The sequence below is a fragment of the Papio anubis genome, chromosome 14, assembly GCF_008728515.1.
Source record: "Papio anubis isolate 15944 chromosome 14, Panubis1.0, whole genome shotgun sequence".
In the NCBI taxonomy this organism is placed as follows: domain Eukaryota; kingdom Metazoa; phylum Chordata; class Mammalia; order Primates; family Cercopithecidae; genus Papio; species Papio anubis.
Window position 1 is genome coordinate 54,707,248 of NC_044989.1, and position 22,441 is coordinate 54,729,688.

At 40.2% G+C, this 22,441-nt stretch overlaps 2 protein-coding genes across 3 annotated transcripts in view; one reads left to right on the forward strand and one right to left on the reverse strand.

Moving 5' to 3' along the window:
• Nucleotides 1-22,441, forward strand: part of ACYP2 (acylphosphatase 2) — a 202,758-nt gene that overhangs the window by 149,665 nt on the left and 30,652 nt on the right. The gene's annotated exons all lie outside the window — the stretch shown is intronic.
• TSPYL6 (TSPY like 6) lies at nt 1,593-5,019 on the reverse strand. Its single transcript, XM_003908652.4, has one exon. The coding sequence runs from the start codon at nt 4,545-4,547 to the stop codon at nt 3,315-3,317; it is 1,233 nt and encodes a 410-aa protein (XP_003908701.1). The 5' UTR covers nt 4,548-5,019; the 3' UTR covers nt 1,593-3,314.

Genomic DNA, 22,441 nt, shown 5'->3' on the forward strand with positions numbered 1-22,441 from the left:
GTAGAACTTGGTGAAGTTTCACAAATTGAATATACTTATTTATCCAGCACCCAGAGCAAGACACAAAACATCACCAGCCCTTCAGAATCTACCATCTCATACTTCCTTCCAGTCAATAAGTACTTATCACCCCAAAGTTTACTGGGAGACAGTTCTCCCATGTGTCTCGTGTTTCTGCATATCTTGTGAGCAAAGGCACTGACTGCATGTGTGCATAATGTCTTTTCGAGCCAGCCTTGGAAGACAGTGTCTCCAGAGCAAAGCACAGGTGTGCTTAGAGTCTTAAAAATAGAGATTATGTCCCTTAAAGAACAAAGAACAGGTTTACTTACTATTTAGTATAACAGAGATGTCTCTCTTCAAAGCGAAAACGACAGGCATGCTTACTGCCCATTATAAAAGATTCAGCTTCCCTATGTTCCCTACGGGAGTTCCTCTCCTGTAACACAATCCACTGTATGTACAGATGTCACCTGGCTTTATGTTGCCTTGTGGGAATTAGAGCCCAGGGAACCAGTGCAAATACTGATACTCTTTTGACTATTGAGTTGTAAGGTCCTTTGTCTCTGACCTAGCACATAAGGCTAACTTGTTAAGGTTAAGCTTGCAAGAAGGGTAAATCTCAGACCCATCACTGTCCTTGGCAGTAACCACTATTGTGACTTCTGCCACCATAGATTAGTTTTACCCGCTGTTACACTTCATACATAAAAGAATTATATAGCATGTACTCTGTCCGGCTTCTTATATTTATCAACCTATTTGTGAGAATCATTCATATTATTGCATGTAGGCATAATTCCTTCTTATAGTATTCCATTGCATGAACATTTTTAAAAATTGGTTTATTTTTTCCACTATTGATGGACATTAGGGCAGCTCCCAGTGTCAGCTATTAAAAATGTGTTGTTATAAATACTTTATGCATGTCTTTGAGTGAATATATGTATATATTTCCATTGGGTATATTCCCAGAACCAGATCAGAGGGTACACACTGATACTGCCAAACAACTTTTTAAAGTATTTGTACAAAGCTACTCTCCCATAAGCAGTATATGAGCCTTTTGGTATCTCTGTTATTTTCAACCTCTGTTATTTTCCATCATCTTTGGTTTTTTTTTTTCAGTGATATGCTTTAATTTTACCATTCATCCATTCATAAGGAAAGATGCCATTGGCATAATAGAATTATACCATGGGCATAAGACAAATTTGCCCATGGTATAATTCCAGTTTCACAAAGCAATCTCACAAGCACTTCCCCTCTTTAGGCTGAGGCAGGTGGATCATGAGGTCAGGAGTTCAAGACCAGCCTGGCCAACATGGTGAAACCCCATCTCTACTAAAAATATTAGCCGGACGTGGTGGTACAAGCCTGTAATCCCAGCTACTCAGGAGGCTGAGGCAGGAGAATTGCTTGAACCTGGGAGGCGGAGGTTGCCGTGAGCCAAGATCATGCCACTACACTCCAGCCTGGGCAACAGAGCAAGACTGTCTGTCTTGATAAACAAAACAAAACAACTGAAAAAAAGACATGTCAATTACTAAGTTGTTACCAGGACAAATTATCAAGAAAGACAACGAGAACCATAAATTTTTTGTAATTTATTTATACATGAACACAATAGTTTCCAGTCTTCAGCGTCAGATAAGACCAAGTTATTCAAAATAAAATGTTAAAGATACAGTTTTAACAGAAACAAGATCAGGCTGAAAACACTGTCATGAATATCCATATCCATATAATGTACAAAAAAGAAAAGCTGATATTATTCCAAATGTTCCTAATTGAAAGTAAAATAAAATCTGTACAGCTGAATCTTCCCAGTAAACAGAAAGAGAAAATATTATAACACACTATTAATCTTCCACATAAATAAGGCCACATGCAAACAAGAAAGAGAACACCCAAAATTACAGTGTTTCTTCAAAGAACCCTTTCTAGGCAACATATTTAACACTCCAACCATCTTCTATTCTTCTATGTGAATACTAAAAAAAAAAAAAAGTACTTCTCTTCCCATCGTAACTAGTCAACCCAGTGTTAATTCTAGGCCTGATTTTCCCCTGAATCATTTCTGCCTTTTTGTTCAGTTTTCCCTGCTTAGAGCACCCATCACAATCTCCTTCATTCTTCTATCCACTCTGAACTAGAAATCACCTTTCATTCCATCCAGCTCTGTATTCCTTTAAACCCTCTAGGAATTGCTAAAGAGGGATGAGGGGCTGAAAAGAAAGGAGAGTGGGGAATAAGAGGTCTGGCAGTCTATTTTACGGAACAGCCTGCTTCTGGACATGACAAAGAAACTAAAAAGCCTGCTTCTGCAGATGTTTCTGAACTACTACTTTGTTTTTTTAAAGGAAGACAGAAGAGATTTATGAGAGATGAGAGAAAAGAAAGTGTACACCCACTCTGGCACTTCATTAGGTTCAGGAAGGGAGGAAAATAAAAGTACCTAGATTTTCAATGAATCCACTGGTTGTGGCTGAGAAAGCTTGGTACTTGTCAAGAACACCAACATATTAACCTTGCCATGAGGATAGGGTCTGACATGTCCCCTCAACCATTTGTCTGACAGTAGGGTTTCTGAATGACGAGGCTGGTGGTGGCAAAGAATTGAGAGGTCTTTTGGAAGAGGAAGGAGTCTTTGTGTGCTGACAGGAAACCTGTGTCCACCACCAGTGTTGTGGAGATCCCTGTTGATTAGAAACCACAGAGGGGAGCTGGCAATGGTCTGGGATATGTTCACTCAGCAGGGAGCTGCCCAAGGTGGTGGGCATAGCCAGTAGCAGGCAGCAATAGGTGACCAGAGTCTCAGGAAAAGTAATGGAGTCCCATAATTCACACAGACCAAGTTGCCCCCTGCTGTTCTCCCTTGACTTCATTAATGCCCAGCAATTGTCCACAGTCCTTGTGCCTGTACTGTCAGATGCAAAGCAGGGTGAGCCGAATAGGTTCTTAGACACAACTAGAAATCCAAATAGGAGCCAGACCAGAGGTCTTGGGAACAAACAGAGTCCAAACAAAGGTAAAGACAGTATAATCTACAGCATCATTTGCTTCGCTTAGAAGGATGTAACCCATCGGCTGGGAGCATGTGATGTTAATGCAGAATAGCAAGACAACCAGGTGAAAGGGAAGCAGCATAGCCACCAAGGTATCAATCTTCAGGTGGAGAGAATGGAAAGTTTAAACAGAGGGTAGAGGAAAGTCAGAACAAAAAAAAGGGCATACCTAATGCTGTTGCCCAACCACAGGTCCAGCTCGTGGTGGCAGGGGACCTTCTGCAGGAGTAGTTCCAAAGGCAAAGGTTAACCAGACTGGAACCCAAAGGGCCTGGGGATCTCCACTGGCTCCCTCATCGGGCGACGTCTAGCTCTATGGGCGTCTTCATCCAACAGGTAGTACTGCAGTGGATTTGGCCAGAGGTCCTCTTTAATAATCTGAGCAATCCTGTCGGACTCTGGAAGGCTGTGGTCTGAAAACCAGGTGAAGAAGCTGCAGATGACATGTCGGTTCCTATGAATGAAGGACTGGGGTCCATGGCCCTGGCGCCACATGATTAGAGTGGAAAAAGACACCACTTGACCGAAGGATCTGACCTCATACACCTTGACGATCAGCTTGTTTCTGAAGTAAGGGTTTCTTCGAAAGAAGAACTTAAACTTGCAGCCTGTCCTAGGGTGTCTGAGCTCCTTCACTTCCAAATTGGTTAAGTAGCTTAACATCTCGGCATCTTGGCCTCTAATCATGGCAGACAGCTGTGGGTGGTGACGGAAAGCAGTGACCCAGAAGCCCGGGATATTGCGAATGATGTCATTCCTCTGCTCTAGGTAGTATTCATGCATCTGCCCAAACCTGCGCTCCACCTGCAGGAGGGCCCTGTCAGCCTCGGCATTCACGGAGTCCAGTTCCAGCTGGATGGACTCCAGGGGGTTCAGGTGGAGACCCACGTTCAGGGGCCCGGGCCCGGGCCCAGGCCCTGCATCCCTATTTACCTCATCTGTTGCTCTGTTTCCTTCCGCCATGTCCATTTCCTCGCCTCCTGGCTTCTCATCCACTGGGACTGAGAGCATGGCACACTCCTCAGGCTTCACGTCCTCGGCCTTCCCCTCTGCGATCACTTCAGACTCCGACCTCCCTGCACCACAGGTTTCTACAGCCTTCTCCCCATCTAGGCCGGGCGTCTCTTCACCCGGAAAGCCATTTTTGAGGCTGCCGTCAGTTGTCAGCGAGATAGAGGCTGCTTCTAGGCCCTCCGCGGGTGGTAGAGTCACTTCCTGTCCAGCTTTGATTGCTCCACGACTGCAACTCCCATCGACCAAGATGTGGAAAGTATGGCCACTATCTGCGGGATCCTGGGGTGCGACCCCCTCCTCTGGAAGCTGGGGCGGTGGGAGCACGACTGGCTCCAAGCGGCCCTCAAACACATCTGCCATTACCTGTGTCGCCTTGCTCTTCTCTCGGGACCTCTGGCCCTGGTGCGGGTCTTCCGGGGCATGGTCGAGAGTAGCAGGCCTGTGAGGACTCTCCAGGAGGCTCATGTTGGTAGCGGCCAGGGCGGCACTCGGTAGAGGCCAGGCCACAACGGCGGGTCCCGTCAACGTTCCTCACACAAAATGGCGAGTAAACACCTCGAGTATTTGCACCGCCCACTCTTCAGTCTCGCGACACCACCCCTCAGTCTCGCGAGTCTGTGGTGGTGTCCTGTGCATCGTTATTTTAGCCATTGTGTTGGATGTGTAGTGGTATCACATGGCGGTTTTAATTTGCATTTAGCCAAAGCCTAATCAACTGAGAACCTTCTCATGTGTTTTTTGGCCATTAGGATATTCTCTCTTGTGCAGTATCTGAGGCTTCTCCCTATTTCTCTGTTGGGCAGGTGTTCTTTTTCATATGGATTTGTAGGAAGCCTTTGTACATGCTAGATACTAGTCATTCTTCAAGTATAGATATTACAAATATTTCCTCCCACTCTGTGGATTACTTTTTCTGTTTTGGGGTGTTTTTTTTGTTTTTTTTTGTTTTTTTGGTTTTTTTTTGAGACGGGCTCTGTTGCCCAGGCTGGAGTGCAGTGGCGCCATCTCAGCTCACTGAAGCTGCCGACTCCCGAGTTCAAGCGCTTCTCCTGCCTCAGCCTCCCAAGTAGCTGGGACTACAGGTGCCTGCCACCATGCCCAGCCTTTTTTTTTCTTTCTTTTTTTTTTTTTTTAGTAGAGATGTAGTTTTGCCATGTTGGCCAGGCTGTTCTTGAACTCCTAGCCTCAGGTGATCTGCCCACCTTGGCCTCCCAAAGTGCTGGGATTACAGGCGTGAGCCACCGCGCCTGGCCTACTTTTTCATCATCTTAATGGTACCTTTTGAGGAACAAAAGTTTTTCATCTTAATATGTGTCAATTTGTCATTTTCCCCTCTACCTTAGTGTTTTTCTTCTCTGTTTAAGAAATCTTATCTCTTGCCTGGGCACAGTGCCTCACACCTGTAATTCCAGCACTTTGAGAGGCGGAGGTGGGAAGATCACTTGAGCCCAGGAGTTGGAGACCAGCCAGGGCAACATAGGAAGACCCCATCTCTATTTCAAAAAAGAATTAAAAAATGAAGAACCTTATCTCACCAAGATTGTTCAAATTTATATCTGCCATCCAGCTGGAATTCATTTTTATGAGTAGGGTCACAATTTGTTTTTTTCCATATGAATATCTAATTGACCCAGCCTTGTTTATTGAAAAGACCATTCTTTCCACATTCATAGGTTTTTAAATGTTTCCATCAAAAGTGACATAAATCATTGGCCAGAGCTAGTCAGTTGACCTTGTCTAACTTTAATAGGACAGGGAGGTGTAATCTTCTCCTGAACCTAGAAGGAGGAAACTGGAAATATTGGCAACTGCTGTATCACTCATCATGAAAAATAATTTGAGTAATAAAAGACCAATACAGTTAGGCCAAAGGACATAGATAAAAGGTAATAATAAACAGAAATTTATGTAAGACAATACAGAGTATCAACCAAAGATTAATAATAAAAAGAGAAAATAAACAGTATTTGGAAAGGAAAACATAGTCACATTGATTATTTAAAGAAATATAAGACAGGATGTTAGACAGCTTTATGCCAATACATTTTAAAACTTAGATGAAATATATGGCTTCATAGAAATGTATAACTTATCAACAAGGACTGAAATGCAATAGAAAATCTAAATAGACCTAGAGACAGTAAATAAATGGAATCAGTAGCTTAAAAAAATCTTTCCACAAAAGTAGCATGAGGTTCAAATGATTTTGAGGCAACTACTACCAAACATTCAAGGTACACATAATCCATTTTTATATTTATTAAACATTCAACAAATGTTTATTGGGTACCTACTGTGTGCCTGGTACTCTTATGGGCCCTCTGGATATAACAGTGAACAGAACAAGGATTTCTTCCCTCTTGGGGTTTACATTTTAGCAGGGGAGAAAGATAACAATAACAAGAAAATAATATTGCACATTAGAAAGTTATAAGTGTTATGGAAAAAACAATAGAGTAAGGAGATGGAAAGTTCTGGGGGTAGGGAGTGGGGAGCAGATTGTAGTATGAAATAGGGTGGTCAGAGGAAGCCTCATTGAAAAGATGAGATTTTGGCAAAGAGTCAAAGTTGTTGAGGGAGTCAGCCAGTAGAAATCTTGGAGAAGAGCATTTCAGGAAGAGAAGTGCTAAGCAGAAGCACCAAGACAGGAGCATGCCTGGAATGTTCAAGAAATAACAAGGAGGCCAGCGTGGATGGAGCAAAGTGAATGAGGGAGGCTAGATCAAGTAGGTTCTTGTATGATAGTGTAAGAAATTTGGCTTTTATTCTTAATGAAATGGGAAATTACTACAGGATTTTGAGCAGAGGACACAAAATGTGACTTTAGTTTTGCATGAATCACTCTGACTCCTGGGTGAAAAATAATCTGTATGGAAGCAATGGTAGATTTAGGGGGATCTTTTAGGAGGCTGCTGCACTAACCCAGGTAAAAGATGTTTCCCAGACCAGGTGGTAGTAATGGAGGTAGATGGTGGATATAGTATGATGGTAGAGTCAGCCTGATTTCATGGTAAATTGGCTATGGGATCTCTTAGTTCATTTTCTGTTGCTGTAACTGAATACCTGAGACTGGGTAATTTATAAAGAAAAGTTTATTTAACTCACAATTCTGGAGGCTGAGAAGTCCGATATGCTATGCTATGAAGTAGCATGACAAAAAAGCAGAAGAGCTAGCAAGCACCTGGGAAAGAATGGACAAAAGAGGCTGACTCAGCATTATAGCAACCCACTCTCTCAAAAACTAATCCATTCCCATAAGAAGTAATCCAGCCTTGCAACAAAGACTTAAATCCATCTTACCAACCTGATCATCTCTTAAAGGCCCCACCTCCCAGCATGGGGTATGAAAGAAAGAGAGAAGTCGAGGATGACTCCAAGGATTTTGACCTGAGCAACTGTTAGGATGGAGATACTGGAAGCAGAGTGGTGAAGGCTATAATGAGGAAGATCTTTGCAGGAAAATCGGAGTTACCTTTTTTTAAAAAAAAACATATTGTTTGAGATGATTATTGGACAACAGAGTTGAGATGCCAAGTGGGCATAATGAGTTTAGAGCTCAGGAGAGGTCTGAGATAGGTATTCACATTTTGGGATAATCAGCATGCATGGAATTTAAAGCCAAAGGGTTGGATAAGAACACTAAGATAGTGAGTCCTGATAAGCTAGGCCCTGAAGACTCCAAAATTATAAGGTCAGGAAAAAAAGGAAAAACATCAAGGAAGACTGAAGAGAGACCAGCAGGGTAGGAAGGAAACCAAGAGAGTGCAATGTGCTTGAAGCCGAATGTGTAAAGGAAGGTGTTCAGCTGTGTCACAGGGTGCTCACAGGTCAGTTAAGATGAAGTCTGAGAACTGACCGTTGGATTTTAAAACAAAGAGTCACTGGTGACTCAACAAGAGCATTTTCAGTGGAGTGGTGGGGGTTGAAATATGTTTGAAAGGGAAAGGGAGGAAATAAATTGGAGATTGAATATTGACAATTCTTTTGAGGAATTTTTCTCCAAAAAGAAACAAAGAAATGGGATCATGACAAGAGTAGTCAAGCTACTTTCAGTGCAGTGGTGGGGTAATAGCTTGGCTGGAATAAGTTTAAGAGAAAACAAGAAGCGAAAAAGTGAAAACAGCAAGAATATACAACTCTTTTGAGAAGTTTTTCTTCAAAGAAATGGGATAATAGCTGGTGGGGAAATGGAGCAAAGAACGTGTTTTTAAAATGGGAGAAGAAGCATGTGTAAAGAAGCAGGTTGATGTGAATGATCCAGTAGGGAGCAGAAACTAATGATGTAAGAGATAGAAGGAAGCATTATTGGAGGGATGTCCTGGAATAGACAAGAGGAGGTGGAATCTAGTACCTAAGTGGAGGAGGAGATGTCAGCTTTAGGTGGGAGCATGACAAATTCACTAGTGGTAACTGGCAGGAAGTCAAAGTATGAGGGTGTATGTGCTGGTAAACAGGTAGAAGTGATAGTGAGATTTATGAAATCTTCCTCTGATTGCTTCACTGTTCTCAGTGAAATAGAAAGCAAGATGATCAAATGAGTATGAGGAAATGGGGCAAGAGGCAGTAGAGTCTGAGGACAGAGAAGAAGGTATGAAATAGTTGTCTAGAGAGAAGAGTGACTAGACTATGACCTAAAGTATTGTCAGACAACATTAAAGTCATGAATTCAAAGTGAGACCCATCAGCATGGCTATGAATTTTTCTCTAGCCACATTCAACTCACAGGTGCAGTGTGAATAAGCAGAGTTGGATTTAGAGCTGAAACAAGAAGGACAAGAGAATAATTATAAGAATTGATCTTAGAGTTTAAGCTGGAGGAACAGAAGACATGCAGGATGAGATCAGTGAAAAGGTGGTCTGATCAATGAATTGGAAGATTCAGGCTACTGAAGGTCTCCTGGGGTCAAGTCCTAGGGAGAATAATCTAGAGGGCTGAGAGACAGTGGTTTGAGAATGACCTGCAAGAGATTAGTCAGAATCCTATTCATGAATCCAAGTTGGTCTCTGATGAGGCAGATAGAGGATAAGGTCATTGCAGGGGAGGTCAATGAGCCAACAGGACGGGGTGGGAAGGATAGTGTATGTGTATACTGAAATCACTGAGAGATAAGACAAGAGAGAAGTGAGAATGAGGCAGGAGCTAAAAAACATGAGAAATGAGAGGGAATGACATGAGGGTAGCAACGTTTTCGAGCAATAGGTGGTCCAAACCATTGACAGGAGACTCAAAGCTGGATTTGTATTCTAGGGCCAAGGTATAGCACCACCACCTTTGGATAAAATCAGTTAGTGGGAAGGCAGACACCTTTAGAATTTTATATTTCTTAATGTCACAGACCCTGGTATTATACATCTCCTCAAAGGTACACATATATTAGGAAATATTTTTTAAAACTGAAAAGTGAGTAGTGATATTATTCTTTGAGTTCATTGTAAAGTATTACTTTCTTTTGGGGTTCCATTCTGCTTTGTTCTAAGGCATGGACTAGAAACTATTGAAAAGAATAATATACAATTTCAACTTTGGAGTCTGAAATATTCTGGCTATAATTTTTTTTTCCTTAAAAAATGGAGAACAAGGAGAGCTATATAAAATCTCTGAAATGTTTTGTCAACTAGAGGCAGAAATAGAGATGTGGAGAAAGAGGGAGAGGGAGAAAAAGGAAAGAAAAAAGAAAAATGAGTGAAGGAAGGAAGAATAATATGGCTTCTTGGAAAGAGTACAATTTAGCCACTAATCTGCACATCATAGAGTTGTAAAGAGTTTAATTCTCTGGGAAACAGAAAAAGCATGATGTTTTAAAAGATAAACTGTATATTAGATGATTGAAAGGAGCCTGTGAATTGTATAGTCTTGTTTTCCTTGGACTCCTGAAATATTCTTTTTCAGTTCTTGTTTTGAAAGGGATCCCTCTCTCTTAAATTCTTTATACAACTTTGTTTATATAGTGATTTAACATACAGAACTATTTTTCTTAGAACTAGGCCACCCAGTTTAGAAAGCTGAGGGCCTGAATACAATATGTCACTTTCCTAAGATTCAAAAGAATGTTGGTAAACAAGAGAGGGAGATGTACACTTTGCTAATTTCTTCTGTTTCCCATGGAAAGTCTATCAAACTGTTTGCAAAGGAAATGGTCAAAAAGAAGTTTTAAGTGATTAACCAAGTAGCTTTACAGCTGCAGTCATCTTTATTGTATGTAAATATAGATAAGAGGGGAGAAAAATATTTGAATTACCAGGGCATGGGAAATGATTTACCCTAGCAAAGTTAATAAATTATGATTTAATCATTTTCTACTAAGGTAGCACTCATAGAAAGAAAATATACATTATTGTGCCTGGTGAAACTGTAAAAGTCTAAAAAGTCTATGTAGAGTCCTGGCCTGATAGACTGGCCCCAGAGTGTTTCAGTCAGGGGTGAGCAGAGCCACAGGCTTGTGACTGGACCTGTGTTCTTGCTAGTGCCAAGCGTCCCCACCAGTGAATGCGACACAGGAGCAAAATGACACAAACACTGTTACAGTGTTTATGTTACACAAAACCAAAATACCAGTATTTATGTCAGACTTTTATTTTAAAAGTGTTCAGAATTCAGGAAATACAACAGTGTAACTAAATAATACGTTTTAAATGCAAATTTTGAAATAGATATTATAAAACATGTTTCCAATATCAAAGTGTTAGACATATATAATCACTCTAGCCTAATTTAGATAAAATTTGTTCAGTATTAGAAAAGAAATTGATACTACAGTAAATGCATAAGTTGGTTAATCATAGAAAATGGAAAATGAAAAAAAAGTGCATTGATAATGTCATCATTACCATAAAAGTATTTTTTGGAGCAAATTTTTTCCAGCTGCTATAAAAGCTTTCAGTTTCTACACTGGTAGCAGAGAGGTGAACAGAGTTTTGCTCTAATTCCTAGTATTTTCTTGAGTTGTCATTTTAGAATAATCTCTCTTAATTATTTCTTTAAAAAAAAGTAATCACAATTTTTATGGATGGCAAACTGTAGTTTTTGTTTCAAGTAAAGCATTTCTAGTTTTATCTTTATCTTTAATTTATCCTGTATGGATATAGATTAGGTACAGCTATATCAACCTAATTAATTACTCTCCCATTCACATTCCATTTTATTGAAAGGTCTTTGAAATAGGAGTAAGATTTATGTATGTGATAGAAGGTTTAGGGGCTGGGTGTGGTGGCTCATGCCTGTGATCCCAGCACTATGGGGGGGCCAAAGTGGGAAAATCACCTGAGGCTGGAGTTTGTGACCAGCCTGGACAAGGTAGTGAGACCCTGTGTGTTAGGTTATTCTTGAATTGCTATTTTAAAAAAACCCCTGAGATTGGGTAATTTATAAAGAAAAAAGTTTAATTGGTTCAACAGGCTTTACAGGAAGCATGATATGGCATCTTCTCATCTTCTGGGGAGATTTAAGGAAGCTTACAATCATAGCAGAAGGCAGAGGGGGAACAGGCACATCACATGGCAAGAGCAGGAGAGAGAGGGAGGTGCCACACACTTTTAAGTGACCAGGTCTTGTGAGAAATCACTCACTGTCAAGAGGACAGCATCAAGGGGATGGTGTTAAACCATTCACAAGAAACTGCCCCCAAGATCCAGTCATCTCCCACCAGGCTCCACCTCAAACATTGGGGATTATATTTCAACATGAAATTCGAGCAGGGACAAATATCCAACCATATCACCCCTGTCTCCACAAAATAATTTAAAAATCAGCCAGACATGGTGCTGCATACCTGTAGTCCTAGCTACTCAGGAGGCTGAGGTGGGAGGATTGCTTGAGCCCAGGAGTTAGAGCTTACAGTGAGTTATTATTGCCAGTGGCACTCCAGCTTGGGTGACAGTGACACCCTGTCAAAAAAAGGTTTGGGTTGTCAATTGTTATTTTCTCTTTCTTTTTGAGGAGTATAGAGTTACTCCTTCATTCTTTTCAAATTTTAATACAGCGTATAACTCTTTGCATATGTTTCAAGATGATAATTCAGCACCTTTTAGAGTATTGAATAATCACAGTAAAATAAATATACCAGAATTTCATTATTTTAACATACACCATATACTGAACTGCCAGAATACTGAGAAAAGATATTACAATCACTAGTTGAAACCAGGAAGCCAGATTCTGTCATCAAATCCAAATAGCACAGGAAAAGCAGTAAGTGCCTATTTATTGACCACCTTTTGTGTGGTAGGGAGGTGATAGATGTTTAGTAGTGAATGAAACAGGCATGGATCTGTGTCCAGAATTGGTTCCTTCCAGTGGGTTCTTGGTCTCTCTGACTTCAAGAATGAAGCCGTAGACCCTCGCAGTGTTACAGTTCTTAAAGATGGTGTGTCCAGAGTTTCCTCCTTCGGGTGGGTTCAGGGTCTCACTTGATGTCAGGAGTGAAGCCGCAGACCTTTGCAGTGAGTGTTACAGCTCTTAAAGGTGGTGCATCCAGAGTTGTTTGTTCCTCCTGGTGGGTTTGTGGTCTTGCTGACTTCAGGAGTGAAGCTGCAGACCTTCTCAGTGAGTGTTACAGCTCATAAAGGTAGTGCAGATCCAAAGAGTAAGGAGCAGCAAGATTTATGGTGAAGAGCGAAAGAACAAAGCTTCCACAGCATGGAAGGACACCTGAGCAGGTTGCCGTTGCTGACTTGGGTGGCCAGCTTTTATTCCCTTATTTGGTCCCGCCCACATCCTCCTGATTGGTGCATTTACAAACCTTTAGCTAGACACAGAGCACTGATTGGTGTGTTTACAATCCTCTAGCTAGGCAGAAAAGTTCTCTAACTCTCCACCTGACCCAGAAGTCCAGCTGGCTTCACCTCTCAGATCCTGCTCAGGGAGCTTAGAATGAAGAAGGCAGAAACAGGAGACTAGCCAGGAAGGGCAGAAGCCAGGCAGACAGCGCAGCAAACTCAGATGTAAAAAACAAGGTGGGAGGAAAGGGAGAAGGTCCAAGGTAATTGGCCAAAAAGGGATGCTGGTCTGGAGATGGGTGGATGCATATTACATAGAAACAAGTAGAAATCTTAATGCCCTTTGAAAAATATAAGTATAAATTTAGGTGGTGAGTTGTTTTAACAAGATATATGATCCTTGTTTGGGGTAGGGGATAGGAAAGCTCTCAAAAGCATTCTTGGGACAGGGGAGGAAATTTTAAAAGGGCCTGGATAGTAAAATGTTTAAAAGAATTACATGAGTTTTCTTAGGTGTGATAAATGGCATTATAAATATAGAAAACAGCATTCTTATTCTCAGAAGAGGAATTTTAGCATTTAGGGGTCAAGTGTTATGATATTTGCAACTTACTTTCACAAAGTTCAACTACAATGCCAAAAACAAACTTCTGGGGAGAGAGGGAGGAAAAGAAAGAAAATATAGCAAATTTTAACTAGGTGGAATTATGTAGCTATTTGATTATACTATGCTTTCTATATATGTATGAAAATTTGTATAATAAAAAGTAGGGGGTCAAAAGATAAGCATGTGTATTAGTCTGTTTTCTCACTGCTGATAAGGACATACCTGAGACTGGGCAATTTACAAAAGAAAGAGGTTTAATGGACTTACAGTTCCACGTGGCTGGGGAGGCCTCACAATCTTGGTGGAAGGCAAGGAGGAGCAAGTCACATCTTACATGGACGGCAGCAGGCAAAAAGAGAGAGCTTGTACAAGGAAACTTCCATTTTTACAACCATCAGATCTTGTGAGACTTATTCACTGTCACGAGAATAGCATGGGAAAGACCCACCCCCATGATTCAGTGATCTCCCACCAGGTTGCTCCCACAACACATGGGAATTATGGGGAGCTACAAGATGAGATATGGGTGGGGACACAGAGCCAAACCATATCAGCATCCTACTCTCCTTTTGACAATGGATGAGGCAGTTGAAAGGAATACCCAGGAGAGAGGGGAAGAATGCAGGGTGTGGCCTATTATGACTTTGGGCAAATGCTTAACCTCTTTGAGCCTGAGTTTTCTTTCTCTGTTTCACAGATAATATCTACATATAGGGGTGATATGAAGATTAAGTAAATTGAAATGTAGTGGTTAAGAGTGGTGAGTCCAAATCTCAAACTGCACTTAGTTACTAAATAACCTTGGGAAAGTTACTTTTGTGCCTCAGTTTCCTTATCTGTAAAACTGACATAATAATAGTGCCTACCTCCCAGAATTGTTGTGAAGCACAGAATTGTTCTAAAGAGCAAAGCTTAGCATGTATTAAGTATTTGATAAATATTAGCTCTCATTATTTTTGCTATCTAGGACTCAGCATCCTGAAAATAGAGAATACCCCTTCTTTTCACATGCCCATTGGACATTCACAAAAATTGAGAATTTATTATGCCCATTAAAAAAAACTTCAATATATTGCAAAAAGTAGAGTGTGAGCAGCATGTTCTGAGAACAGTTCTGTAATTGCTGATATAAATAACTCTCTAAATCAACTCTTGGGTCAAAAAGGAAATAAATAAATTACAGAACACCTTCAAAATAACAATAATGGAAACCTCATATACCAGAACTTATGGTCCGCAACTAAAGGACTTTTTAGTATTACTTGTGAATACTGATACAAAAATACTGAATAAAATATGAGTAAACAAGATCCACCAACACACTCAATCATTTACCACAACCCATTGGACATGCCCATGCCTTTTCAAAAATATAAGTATTTGATCCTTGTTTGGGGTAGGGGACAGGAAAGCTCTCAAAAGCATTTTTGGGACAGTGGAGGAAATTAAAATATGGACTGGATAGTAAATGTTTTTCCAACAATTTTTTTTTAGCAAATTACATCCTTATCACAACACCCTATAAAGCAGGTACTATCATTAGCCCTGTTCAACAGATAAGAAAACTGAGGTGCAGATTTTTTTTTTTTTTTTTTGAGACGGAGCCTTGCTCTGTCGCCCAGGCTGGAGTGCAGTGGCGCAATCTCAGCTCACTGCAAGCTCCGCCTTCCGGGTTAACGCCATTCTCCTGGCTCAGCCTCCCGAGTAGCTGGGACTACAGGCACCTACCACCACGTCCGGCTAATTTTTTGATTTTTTTTTTTTAGTAGAGACGGGGTTTCACCATGTTATCCAGGATGGTCTAGATCTCCTGACCTCGTGATCTGCCCGCCTCGGCCTCCCAAAGTGCTGGGTTTACAGGCGTGAGCCACCGCGCCCGGGTGAGGTGCAGAAATATTAATTTGCAGATGGACACATAGGAAATGGCAAGGTCAAGAAATGAACCCAGGCAATCTGCCCCTAAAGCTCTTCCTTTTAAACTCTGCGGGCTACTCTCTGAGCCATTCTCAGCTACAAAAGAGGGTTAATAATTCTTATCTCTTGTGGTGGACATGGTAAGATATGGAGCTGAGTGGGGAGAGGCATTGATGCTCTCTTTATCTGTTTCTGTACTGTTGAGTTGTTATAATGAGCATGCATTATTCATGTACTTTTTCATCAGGAAAATGTTTTTTAGGGACCTATAAGAGCGCCTGGCACAAAGAGGCTCCCAATAAAAACATTATTATGTCTGAAAGCAAATTCAGAATTTCCATTTGACTTAATAGGAATTCATCAGCTCCAGAAGCTTGGTGAAGAAAAGAAACAAGATAGGGCAACAGCTAGAGGAGAATTCAGGTGGGAGGTTTTTACTTTCAAATGAGAAGGGCTCATACATCCTAAAGTAAGGGGTGGGAACAGAAGGAGGGAGAAGGAATTGGGAGCTGGGGGGAGAGTGGTCCTAATACCTCCCTAGATGAATTTAATTATTCGGGGAAAGGTTAATAGTGACCAGTTGTTGACATATAAGCCCCATTTCATACACACCATGAATAGGCCTCCCTGGGGTAACAAAAATGTAAACGTCATTTTGGAAAAAGACAGGAATTAAAAGAACTCTATGGTTTGCTTTCTTTATCTACCTGATTCTGGCGATGTGAGAAGAGGAGCCATTGGGTTACAATGGTAAAATGATTGTTGGCAGAAGAACATCTTTTCAAGCAGCTTCCCTTGGTGTAGGTCAGAGGAGCAACAAGCAGAGTTATTTCTGCAGCTGGGAAAAAGGTTCAGAGCTATCTTCCTGGAATCGGCTCTTGTTTCAGAATCTAAAATAGATTCGAAATATTGTGCTACTTGGGAATCGGGGCCTATTCAGCCTAAGCACATCTGTTGGTAGCTGTTGAAATTCAAATAAATTCAAATAAAGTCCAAGTAATGCTCATATTACACTTACCAATTTCAAATTTTAAAAATACATATATACAAAACCTACACCCCAGTTGCTATCACTACCTAAGACACAATATGGAAAGCCTTGATTTTCTGCCAGCCATAGTTGCTTTGAACCTGATCCACAACATTTAATTCCTTTGGAAATGCCCCTTCCTCCCTACCTGAACTTTTCAACTGAGATTCATTTTCAAGAGTTTAAATATGAACTATAACAAATAGTTCTATATTTTGGTTTTGATCATTTGACAGACTTCAGTAGTTGAAATGAGGTTGTCGGACTACTGAAGTCATAAAGCCAGAATTGAGTAAATACATTTTCCTTCTTGTCATCTTTCTGTTTTTAGTAAATACAGTTTACTTAGGTGTGGTGATTAAGGAAATCTGGTCGATTTATTTATATACTGTTCCATATTCAAGGTGTCTTTTAAAAGGCAAACAAAGGACAGCAAAGTAAGGGAACTTGCCTTTTTAAATTAAACCATGACTTTCTTATAGTGATCTACCCAATGTGTGGAAAGAAGTAGAACTGGCTGGGTGCCTTGGCTGACACCTGTAATCCCAGCACGTTGGGAAGCCGAGGCAGGAAGATCACTTGAGCTCAGGAGTTCGAAACCAGCCTGGGCAACATAGTGAGACCCAGTCTCTACCAAAAAAAAAAAAAAATTAGCTGAGAGTAGTGGCATGTGTCTGGAGTTCCAGCTACTTGGGAGGCTGAGGTGGGAGGATGCTTGAGCCCAGGAGGTTGAGGCTGCTGTGAGCCATGTTGGCACCACTGCACTCCAGCCTGGAGCAAGACCCCATCTCAAAAAACAACATAGAACAATTATTTTAAGGTTGTGAGTTTTTCTTTTTTTTCTTAATAGTTAAAAATTTGAAAGGCACTTAAGTGACATATTCATGTCATAACCTGAGAGTTTACAATGTTATAAGTAGGTAGCACACTAAGCACATTACATGAATTATCTCTTAATTTAAACCTCATAATTACCCAATGAAGTTTGTGTCATCATTTCCATCTTACTTATAAATGTATCCAAGGCTTACAAATAAGTAATTTGTCCAAGGTCACACACTGAGTCAGGATTGAAACTGTGCCCATTACTCAAGTTATTAACTCTTTTGATTTTTATTATTATTTGTAGAGACAGGGTCTCCCTATGTTGCCCAGGCTGCTCTTGAATTCCTGGCCTTAAGCGATTATCCCATGTCAGCCTCCCAAAGTGCTGGGATTACAGGCTTGAACCACTGTGCCCAGCCTGAGTTGTTAACTCTTAATCTGTAACAATGCCTTTTACATGAGAAACAGTAAACAGGAAGGCAGGGGATGGTAAAGAGGATATTGAAATATGTTAGGAGCTACATACAAGAAATAAATTCCCAGTTAAAATATGAAGACCTTTATCTAAATCCAGGCAAACTGCAAACTTTAAAAAGAATCATGGTAAGAATAAAACATCAGGAAGGAGGAAGACAAACTGATGACACTGATATCCCAGAATAAGGCTCCGGAGACAAAGGTATAACCATCATCACATATGGTTGGTGACTCCCACAGCGCGTTCCTCACTTTGCCCAGCGCCTTTGGGAAATGTGAGTGTTCTCTGTAAAGGTTCTGGCATGGCAAAAGATCCTAACTCTAGGAAGCTGAATAACTTACCATTTGCAACTGATATCCCTGATTTCTTCTGTTTAACTTTTTTGCTATCATATATATGTTGAAAAATGCAAGTATTAAAATCAGTAATAATGTTCAATAACTAGTACAGCTGTTCCCTTGTTCCACCTCAATGTTATTTATAGAAAAGCCATTTTTCCACTATTCTGTATCAATAACAATTTTCATTTTTGTTTTTCTGTGTGTATATGTATTATATTAAATAACAAAATTTCCCGTTTTCCTAATAATTCTAATGACTACATAACACTCTGAGTTGATGCACTGTAATTTATACTGGGTATTTTCTTTCCAATTTTTTTGCTATTATAAATATCCTTCCAAGAACTTACTTATACATCTAATTTACTCGAATTTCTTCATATACAAATACTATGTTTATGTCCTCTGACCATTTATCTCTTGAGGTTTTAATATTTTTGAAGATTTGGATAAGTCCTTAAGTTGTTGTAGATACTAACTCTTCCCTGTTTCCTAATTATGTTTATCTTCTTGTGTGTTTCAATCATTGTTAGTTTTTATGTTCAAATCACTTTTTCTTGATGTTTTTAAGCTATTTTTTTCTTTGTGATTTCCATTGTTGCCACAAGCTTTTCAAAAATATTGTCTAAAGATTTCATAAATATTTGATGCATATTTCTCCTAGCTTTGCTAAAAATTAAAGGAAATATTTAACTCTTTAATGCACTACGATCTTACTCTGGTATGTACTGTAAGTGCTAATTTAAATCACTTTTTTTGTTTTGTTTTTGTGTTAGCCAGTTATCCTGGCAATTATTAAAACATAATTAACCAGGCATGGTGTTACACATCTGTAGTCCCACCTGTTTGGGAGGCTGAAATGGGAAGATCATTTGAGCTCCATAGATGAAGCTACAGTGAGCCATGATCACACAACTGCACTCCACCCTGGGTGACAGAGCGAGATATGTCTCAAAATTTTAAAAATAAAGATAAAAAATAAAAAATGAATACAATGAATGAATAAAATGTAATTACTAAATTATTTTTTCCTAATTTTGTGATAGTATATATTCAATGTATTTCTACATGTCTTACGCTGCTTTATTCAATTAGTATAAAAACTTACACTTTATGTTTTAGGATTTCCTGGGGAAATTCTGGAGACTAGAGCAGCATCATGAGTCACAGTTTCTTTGTTAGTGTGGAATTTCAATATTTAACAAACAGTAAATAACTTTACTTGGTGAAAATTGTTTTTCTGTATAATAACGTATATATCTCAATCTGTTTATCTTGTTTTGTATAGTCCATTAAAGCGTTGTACTTTTTGTACATATGGCACATACAATTCTTTATAATTTTCTTTATAAATGTCATAGTTTGAAACCACCTTTGCAGAAATGATGACAGAGACTGAGGCAGGATGCTTCTCACCTCACAGGTGGTGCTCCTTGCTCATTCCAGGGCATAGGCCAAGCTAACTATAGAAGAAATTTAGTTTATAGTTTAACTTTGAACTAAGGATGATAATAGTCCCTCCCTAAAACTGATCCCCTCCTTGTCCGGAACTGAAGCCACCTTTGTAAAACTAATGAAAGGCCACAAGATTATTATTATTGGAGGAGCCTGAATTCTGCTCAAATATAGGCATACTTTCTATAATCTCTTACTGCCCAGTACTCATGTGGCCAGAGATCACAGGATTTAAGACTTCCCCAATTGCTCCCATAGATAACATCAGTATTATAGAACATACTATTGGGTTTTTGAGATGTTTTTTTACTTTTGTATTCTGGCAACTGACCAACCCTATCCAGCCAGTGGCTCATGACTCAACCAGTGTGTCCTGTGCCCCCCCTGACCCGCCCCACCCAAAGGAGGACTCCACACCGGGATCATTTTCCATACCCCTGTGATTTCATCCCAAATCAATCAGCGGCACCCGTTCCCTATCCCCCTGTGCACCAAATTATCCATAAAAACCCTAGCCCCTTATTAGAGAGACTGATTTGAGTGTTAACTCCAGCCCTTCTGCTTGGCAGCCTTGCATTAATTAAACTCTTTAACTGCAATACCATGATCTCAGTAACGTGTTTTTTTCTGTGTCCCCCCACCCTTTTTTTGTGGCTATGTTAAATGGAATTTCTTCTCTTTTTATTAAGCTAGTGGTTACCACAATGAAGAAATCCCCTAATTATGGTGAATTCACTATAAACTTAATCACTTTGATAAACTCACATAGGCTAATAAACAGATTTCTTAGGATTTTTAGACATGCAATGCTTTCTGCAAATAATCAGTTTTCTCTCATCCCTTAATGTATCATTCTATTGTCGCAAAGTGAATCCAGTTGCCATTATTCGTGTATTAGAAAGAGTGCTAGGCTGGAGAGGCAGGAAACGTGCGTGTTACTTTCAGTTCCTCAACTGAGAAAGCCGCTGATGAAGCACCTTCCCTTCATGGATCAAGCACCATGCTAGACACTTCCTATCGACCATCTTGCCCAAGGCTGAGAACAAGCCTACCAAGTATACAATTATTAAATATCAGTGTTGAGGAAACTGAAGTTTATCAGATGTAGACTGCTCATGTTAGGCCCCAAGAAGCAATAAGAAATGGAACACTGAGGGGCCTAACTATGGGGGTCTGTGAATGCAAGGCTGTGGGTCTGTGGCTCTGGGCTCCTGTGACCTGGCAGGTTTATCTCTACCCAGGAGCTGCATTGACCATGAACTTTGGCTGGTGATCTATGAGGAACTAGGGAGGGATCTCAGAGCTGAATCCGCTCGCTTGCATCTGTACCTTGTGCATATGCTTCACATTTCCTGTTTCTGGGTCATAGTAATCTATGTGAAAGAAATCCTGAAGGTAGTCTATGTTCTTGTTTCCACCTGCCCTCCAACCATCAGCCCTTTGAGGTTAAGTAATTTATCTCAGATCTAAGAAATAGCAAACGATAGAGTAAGTGGCTTCCTTCATGACTAGTGGTCTTTCCATTGTACCAATGATGTCCTCATCTGAATGTAAGTCAGATAAGATGATCCAATTTTGACAAGCTGACTGTTCTTGAATATGCATTATACAAATCTTGTCTCTTCTTCAAGACTGCAAATCTCAGAGGCTATACTTTCCATATCCTTGAGTTGCTCATATTGCTTTGCACATAACCAGTATTCAGTAAATAATTGTTGATGCAGAATGAATGAATGACGCAAAGACAACAGTCTTAATGCTTTTCCTACAAGAGAGACTTTCAATGCTAGAATACAAGCTCACATGGTATCTCCTAAAAATGTCATCATTTCACATTTCAAATGTGGAATCTTCTATAAAGACTGCATTTATCATGAGCCTTTTCACAAGAAGATGTTTAGTATCGGGTCAGCTTGTTTTCATCTTGTTTTCAAAGAATTGGGGTTAGGAAAGCAGGAAACTAGGAAGGATCAAGGTAGGAACAGTGGTAGGGAGGCTTTTCTCTGACAAAGTTGTTTGGGTTATTTTTATCTTTCTGCTTCTGTTACAGCAACAATATGAGAAAACTGTTCAAATTTGATAGAGTCTGTCCAAACCCAATTTTGAACAAATGACAAACTATGGTGCACATGTGTTAACATTTCTGTTTGGGTATGCAATGGGAAACTAAATCTTATGTTCTTGTCTTTAAACATACAATGTTTTAATGCTCCATTAGAAGAATTGAGTGTTCTTTGTTATGCCAAAAAATTCCAAAGGAAGGTACATAGTCCCCAGGAGCCATAGAATCTATAGATTTTGTAATTACAGTTTTTAAACTTAAAACTCTCATTGAAGTCATTAGTTAACAATTCTAAACTTTTTTTTTTTTTTTGAGACAGTGTCTGGCTCTGTTGCCCAGGCTGGAGTGTAGTGGCACAGTCTCACCTCACTATAACCTCTGCCTCCTGGATTCAAGCAGTTCTCCTGCCTCAGCCTCCCGATTAGCTGAGATTACAGGCGCCCACCACCATGCCCATCTAATTTTTTGTGTTTTTATTAGAGATGGGATTCCACCATGTTGGCCAGGCTGGTCTCAAACTTCTGATCTCAGGTGATTCACCTGCCTCGGCCTCCCACAGTGTTGGATTACAGGTGTGAGCCACTGCACACGGCCACATTTCTAAACTTTTATGCCTGAATATTTCTGAACAGATATTCCAATAACCTTCCTGCCCTGCACCTCATCCCAGCCAAAGATGGGAGAGAGGGAAGACCTATACTACCAATAGTTACAACAGTTATTTTTGGAATAAAAACAGGAATTTGCACCATGCACAAGTGTCTCGTTTTGTCTTTTGAGCTTCTCAAAAACCACCATTATATTGAGACTATAAAATTGCTCTCTAGTCTGGGCAAGATGGCTTATGCCTGTTGTATTAGTCTGTTTTCACACTGCTGATAAAGACATACCTGAGACTGAGCAATTTACAGAAGAAAGAGGTTTATAATGGA

Bases quoted from the DNA above. Each gene is read 5' to 3' on its own strand.
- TSPYL6 (XM_003908652.4), bottom strand. From the start codon at position 4,547: ATGAGCCTCCTGGAGAGTCCTCACAGGCCTGCTACTCTCGACCATGCC.